The 7,441-nt window shown below is 31.3% G+C and overlaps 1 protein-coding gene across 1 annotated transcript in view; it reads left to right on the forward strand.

Moving 5' to 3' along the window:
- Window positions 1-6,996, forward strand: part of LOC148276805 (uncharacterized) — a 76,494-nt gene extending 69,498 nt beyond the window's left edge. Inside the window, exon 3 of the mRNA XM_088233731.1 lies at window positions 6,616-6,996. Coding sequence (XP_088089857.1) covers window positions 6,616-6,771 — 156 coding nt within the window. The 3' untranslated portion in view covers window positions 6,772-6,996. The remainder of the gene's footprint in view (window positions 1-6,615) is intronic.
- The last annotated feature ends 445 nt before the right edge of the window (window positions 6,997-7,441 follow it).

Genomic DNA, 7,441 nt, shown 5'->3' on the forward strand with positions numbered 1-7,441 from the left:
CTGCCTGTATTTAAACATCTGTATTTCTTCAATTCTTCCATTAATTGATGTTCGTGAAGTTGAAAAGTAAGTTAAGAGTGTATTGATGTGTGTGAGATTCATCTGATTGAATTATTTCACCCACATACTAGGCAACACCTGAAAATATTTTTCAATTTTTATACTTGGACCAGGCGGATTAATCAAGAATGTTTTGAGTTTGTCCAAATTTTTGTAGACAAGAACTGGATTCGGCCCCCTAAGGAGCTGTTATGAATAACATATTACAACAGAGATAGACAACATTTTAGAGAAGGGAATATAGAAGTCTAGGCATCAACAAACATTTGGACAAACTCAAAAGATTGTTAAATTAAGAAATGATATTTTTGATTCATTATCATTTAGACAGCTCTTCAAAGAGACCTATTGTTTTCTTTCTTCAGGCAACAATATACATTGTTAAGAATTAAAATTCAAGTAATAAAGCCGACCTATTCGTTGTGTGTAGTGTGGGTTAATACGAGGCATAATGAAGGTGAAAGCTGAAGAGGTCGCCTCCATCTAAATGTCATCTCTGAAGAGTTATGAGCCGTAATGTTACCTGTACTTAAATTTACTTTCAGAAAGTAAATTTGCGGAATCATTTAAGAAGTACACGCTTCAGTGCTTTCTCTAAATACAAAAAACCTCCTTAAACGGTTTCAATAAAAAAGCTATTAAAGTAAAATGGTTATATGCACCTACGAATGTATCAATTACGCAATTCAATAGAATAAACTTCAATATTAAGGTGGCGTCTTTGTTTCCCGCGGTACACAAATAGTATAGAAAGGTTCATAAAACCCCTTTGATCAGACGGCCAATTATGAAGGATAGCTGCTAGACAAAAAATACAAGAAATATGTATTCTACATTGATTTGGGTGTTTTGGTGTACTTTTCATATATTTTTTTTGCGTTCTTATAATTAACCCAAATATTTCAATTTTAGTGGCCATTTTCAACGAGTTGTAAATAACTCACTATTAAAAAATGGAAATCAAGTTAGGGTAAAGTGGGGTTCGAACCTCGGACCTCTGATCCGTGAGTCCGCAACACTAGCCACGGGAGCATAACCCGATTCAATTTATTTTCATTAAAAATATAAATATTAAAAATAATCTCTTACTCACCGATGACGAGCCTGTAGAACAGAGGATTAGTGAGTTATGATTGAAAAAATCTTGTTTTTTCCAAGGTTTGAACATTTATGTAAAATATTGTAATTATTCCATATCAAATGAGCCAAAATCTTTATCGACGGGGGTGAGATTCTTCATCTCTATCACCTGCTCTGTAAATAATACCACTGCAGTTTCTTTGTGCACCATTAGGATCAAAGAGGGAATAATAAAATAAAAATAATACCAAATTGTTTGTAGTTTGTAGCAAAATACTGTCTTCTACCTTTGAAAGAATTTATCCTTGTCTATAAACGTTTGATCATACTAAAAATATTGTTAAAATTATATTTTCAGTATTTTAAAAAATGTGTAAATAATTACCGGATATTGCTTATTAAAAATAAATAAATGGCATACAATTTTATTTTGTTATACGGCGATCTCGATGAACTATTAAACCACCCTTGAACCTGTAGCAATTGCACAGAAATCTTTAATCCGAGTCATTTAAAAAAAACATTTCGTTATCCAAGTGACTTGCTCTTCAAGGAATTCAGAGTACTGAATAATATTCAACAGTATATATTGAGAACGGTAGTGGTTACACACATAAAGAGAGACATTTACCCAAGCGTCAACCACAACCATAATACAAGATACTCTAATAGGGATCTGATACTAAGTGAAGGGGTCAACACTGTTCTGGCATCGAGACAACACTATAACGTAGGCAAAAAGGTCCATAACCTTTTGCCAGAATCGTCGAAAGACGGGAGTGTTGTCAAGTTACGGAAGGTGTTGACCTCGCTCTTTCATGACATTGGTCGTAGGGAGTCAGAAAAGTTGATGCATGCCACGGATTGGAGAACCTTACTGGATGTCAAAAATAAAATATAAAAAATAAGGAATAATTTAAAAAATATATATTTATAGATGACAACCATGAAGTTTCGCATAAATAATTTGTCTATGTTTTTATTAATGTATGTATGTGTATGCGCATGGGTGTATGTACGTGTGTGTGTATGTACATGTGTATATATGTGTATATTTATATATATGTGTGTATATATGTGTATGTCTGTACGTATATGAATCAAAATGTGTATCCGAATAAGTTTATATTTTGTTTGTCTGTGCTCTATATTAATTTGTTAACTATTATAATATATTAAAATGAAATTGCCTAGCTTGGAACGGGGTATGTACCCTTGTTAGCTGGGCAAAGTGAACATGGAATTGTATTTTGATAAAGAGTGTGAATAGATAAATAAATAAAAAATAAAAAAAACAATTTGTTAACAGTTGCCATTAAATCCTTTTAGTGCGTAGGGCACATCATCGGTATAGTAAATGCAGTGTCTCTCGATCACCCGTTACGAGAAAGTAAGGTGATCAATTTTACGCTTTATGTTAAACGATCTTGGCTCCCTCTTAGAGTGTAATTATCTTTTCTATGCTGATGACTTGAAAATATTTCGTAAAATTGAATCAACAGATGATCACGCAATGCTTCAAAAAGATCTTGATTCCTTAAGTGAATGGTGTAAACTGAATGATATGCACCTTAATGTTAAAAAATGCTATCAAATAACGTTTACAAGAAAAAGAACTCAAAACTGTTTTACTTATAGCATTAATAATATTGACCTCAACTCAGTAAGCACAATCCGAGATCTTGGAATCACATTTGACTCACGTTTAACTTTTTCCAATCATTTCAATATTGTTAAAGAGAAATCTTTACAAATGCTGGGCTTCATACACAGAATATCCAAGCCATTTAGAAATGCAGCATCAATAATTTGTTTGTATAATTCTCTTGTACGTAGTAAGTTGGAATTTGGAAGTATTGTTTGGTCACCTCATTATGTGATTTATAAAAATATAATTGAAACTGTACAGAAAAAATTTCTTCGTTCTTTGTCGTTTAAGTGTAACATGGGCAGAATACTTCAATGTTATGAAGAGCGCTTGGAGTATTTTAAAATTGAAAAGTTAGAAACTAGGAGACAAATTATAGATATGATGTACTTGTATAATATAATTCACAATAATGTTGATTCAGTGTTTTGTGTTCAAAGTGTGTCATTGTACGTTCCCCGTAGGCGCCTTAGATCACCTAATACATTTTACCTTCCAATTTTTACAAACAATATGGCACATTTTAACCCTCTTGCAAGTATGTTAAGACTCTATAACAAAATGGAAAAAAAAGTTAACATTGACATTTATCATGATAGAGCAAATAGTTATAAAAAAAACATTACTATGTATCTTAGATCAAATGCCTAATCCTTAGTTTTGTGTATGTAAATTAATTTTAGTCTTTTTTTATTATATCTTATATGTTTTTAATTTCTCTTTTCTTTTCTTTAAAAAAAAAAAAAAAATCTTTCTTTATTTTTACATTTCACTAAACTTAATCTTTACCATTACTTAAATTGAATTTACACTCTTATTTTATATAATTTATGAAAGATGTTGAAGTTCTGTAATTGAGAATATATGTAAAGAACGTTAGTTATGCTCACTTGAAAAATGTATGTATTGTATGTATTCTTGTTGAACTTCCAAATAAATTTAAAAAAAAAAAAAAAAAAATGTGCCAGTCTTGGGAGAGTGAAAAATTCAGTAAAAACTACTTCATAAACAAATCATTTGTGTCAAACTTCCCTCGAATCGAACCCGGTACTTCAAACATGGTAGATGAACGAGCCAAGCATTACATTGCGAGGCGGTCTTTTAGATTTTCTTTTTTAATGTTTTTTATCTAAAGAGCAGCCATCGTGCAAAAACACTGGTCCAGGATTCTGGTTCTATTTCAGACCCAGAATTGTATTCTTCATTTGCTTGGACACGGAACAAATTCTTTGTTGATTCGGGACATTCGGGAATGATGCGGAGAATTTCTTTTATAGCTTTCGTTTTTTTCACGATCCTTAATATCAACAATTGTGATCTCCTTTAGTTTATTGGCACCTACGTAAGTTTTTTCCTTCTACGGTTGTTGATATTTTCCCTTTTTGGGTACAGAGATACAACGAGTAGTGACACAACCAAGAACGACTCATGCCTGCAAACTTGCTTCGACCCACTAGAAAATCCGTATTGAGTCGGGGCACCTGCAATGCATTCATAAACGAACGAATACATGCAAATGAATGTAATTATTTAAAATTCTGTAATGTCCTGCCGGTAAAACAACAATGTGACTACAAATTGATTGTAGATCACTTTGTTGATCCGTAATATAAAAAAGAGTTTCCCACAATCACAATACTAGATTAAAAACTAAAGGCTCCTTGATCGTTCCCCGAATTACAAATCACTTTGGAGAACGAACATTAAATTGCGTTATTCCAAGGTTGTTCAATGATTTCCCAAAAACCATCATTAACATGAAAGATCTTCAAACGAAAAAAATAGAAACTGAAGAAATATCTTCTAAATACTTTAGAGTGCCTGTTAATAAACACATTTGTATATTATACCCATAAATAAAATAATGTAAAATAAAACTGTCATAAAATAAAAAAAATGTGTCCCATCAAAAGTCTTAGGACTTAGTGGGTAACAAATTGTAATATGTATTTTAAAATATCAAATAAACGCTGTTTTGCAGGACTGAAACTGAAATGCATAAATTTTGTCGTCATCGTATAACAACGACGTATGTTTGAAAACTACGACATTGACATTATTATACGTTTGATTTTAAAAAAAAGGCTTTATATTCCAGGTTCGAAAAAAAATGTAACAAATCCGCGAATCAAACGATAAACATTTAAGCTTATAAAGTTGTCACATAAAGTGTCAAAAATAATTTTAAGCCGTTCTTATGTAAAGTTGATAAAATCACATACGTTTTTCTACGATCATGACAATTGATTCTCCCACACAGATATGACCAGTTGACCATGGCAATTTGAGTCTTTGCGACAATTCCTCAGTGGTTAATCGAGGATCTGAGTAGACCAAGGATTTTGATATGTCACCAACAAATGTTAAACGCCTTTTAGATTTAAGAGCATCTATTGGATTTCTTTTACTTGATTTGAACTTAAAATCAAAATTGACATCTACGTGTTCTACATATTTCATTTATATAAACATAGAACTACTACTACCATCACGCCATTTCCCCGCAGGGGTAGGCAGAGAGAATGGACCTCTACACACGTATATCCTGGCATACATTCCTGGCTTCTCCCACATTCATACATTTTGTCATACATGCCCTTCGGTTCTGTCTGCTTTTGACATTGCTTAAGATTTTGGTTTATCTGATCATGCCACGTCTTCCTTGGTCGTTCTTGTCTCACGTTGCCGTTCGTTTTCGCCATATATACTTGTTTTACCATTCTTTCGTCGTCCATTCGTTCTACGTGACCAAACCATCTCAGAGACCTTTTCTTAATCTTATCAATTATACTTGACCCAGATTTACACTCTCGCCTGATTTCATCATTCGTAACCCTATCATACATTGATTTCCCACACATTTGTCTTAGAGATCGCATTTCAACCGCCTTCACTCAGCTTTCACCCTTCCTAGAACAAAATTTTTAAACATTTTCAAAGATGGTGAATGGTAATTATATTTATTTATTCATGCATTTCATAATATATTCAGTTTTTTGTTCACTTTGCCCAGCTGTATGAAACAGTACTTATGATTTTCTTGTTGTATTACTGTAGAATGTTTCATTATTGAAACTTTCTACTGAATATGCTGTATAATTTTTAGGTTAATTTTTTTGACATAAATCTTGCAGAATTTTTTGGTTTAATTTTTTTTATTAAAAAAATTATATTTCTTATAAGAAAATTTATGTTTTTTAAAAAAAATATATATATATATTAAGCCAAATATGTTAGTATTATAAAATTTTGTAAAAGGCAGATTTGCCGTTTATGTCAATAAAATAAAATATAACAGGCAAAAAATATTTTTAGTCAACATGATATATGTGTATACCAATTATATGAATTCTAAAATTATCAATTCTAAAAATCAAAGTCAACTTGAACGATCATAATACCAGAGAAAAAGTATAAATCAGATTCCCAATCAGGAAAAAAAACGATGTCACTAAAATCAATTGTATATAAGGCAGTAAGAAATATTATGGTATGGGATAAAACAATTTAAAAAAAAACAAACTTATGGGTAAGACATGATATGTGTTGAATAATTTATAAATGTCCAATTTCCAGATTTTAAATTCAGCCCAATTACAGGGGTGAATTTCAGTACAGAACACCCAGGCTTGAGAAAAATCCCATTGAATTTTTGTGTTCTCACCGGGAATCGAACCCAGAAACCTCCGTGCGTGAGTCGAGCGTCTTGACCGTTCCATCACGGAAGCCACCATTAAAAATAAAAATAATTTTAAATATATATCATTCATACATATTGATAAATATGTGCCCAATGAGTTAATAAATTGACAAAAATTTGATTTCAGTTCTCTCGTCTTCCCGGCCTTCCTCAGGCTCTGCACCAGGACCCTGCTCCATCAGCTCTGAAGAAGGACGACGGACTCCAAGCTCAGGAATCCTCACATGTTAAAAATGAAGATAAACTGCAGGTTAGAATACTTTCTCTTGTGTATTTTAGTTAATCTCTCGCCTATCTCTGAAGCCGGATACAGCAAACAACAATATACTCACAATATTTTATTGCTCGTGAGCGAGGATGAAATATTTACAATGCATCGTTACATCAGAATGTTTCGCAAGTTTTTAATTAATATTAATAACAACAAGTACAAAATAGTATCTACAGGCAATAACTGTTCGCAAATTTGTATTCTCAAAATACAAAAAAAAAAACGAAACTAAAGTACAACCATAGAATTAAGAATAGTCCAGAAACCGCATACGCACATCAAACAGAAGGCGACTCAACTACTCATAAATGAGTAGGTTTACGTTTTTATTTATTTATTTTATTAACATAAACGGCAAATCTGCCTTTTACTAACATTTATGATATTAACATATTTGGCTTAATATTATTTTATTTTTTTTAAAAACATGAATTTTAAAAACAAGATTTATAAAAAAAAATTAAACCAAAAATTATATAAGATTTATATTAAAAAGATTAACTTAAAAATTATATAGCATATTCAGTAGAAAGTTTAAATAATAAAACATTCCACATTAAAACAATAAGAAAATCATAAGTACTGTTTCACACAGATAGGCAAGGTGAACAAAAAACTGTATATATATATATATATTATGAAATGCATGAATAAATAAATATAATTTCTATTCATCATCTTT

Source organism: Micrasema longulum, unplaced genomic scaffold (genome assembly GCF_059751315.1).
Source record: "Micrasema longulum isolate JH-2025_06_02 unplaced genomic scaffold, ASM5975131v1 h1tg001144l, whole genome shotgun sequence".
NCBI lineage: Eukaryota > Metazoa > Arthropoda > Insecta > Trichoptera > Brachycentridae > Micrasema > Micrasema longulum.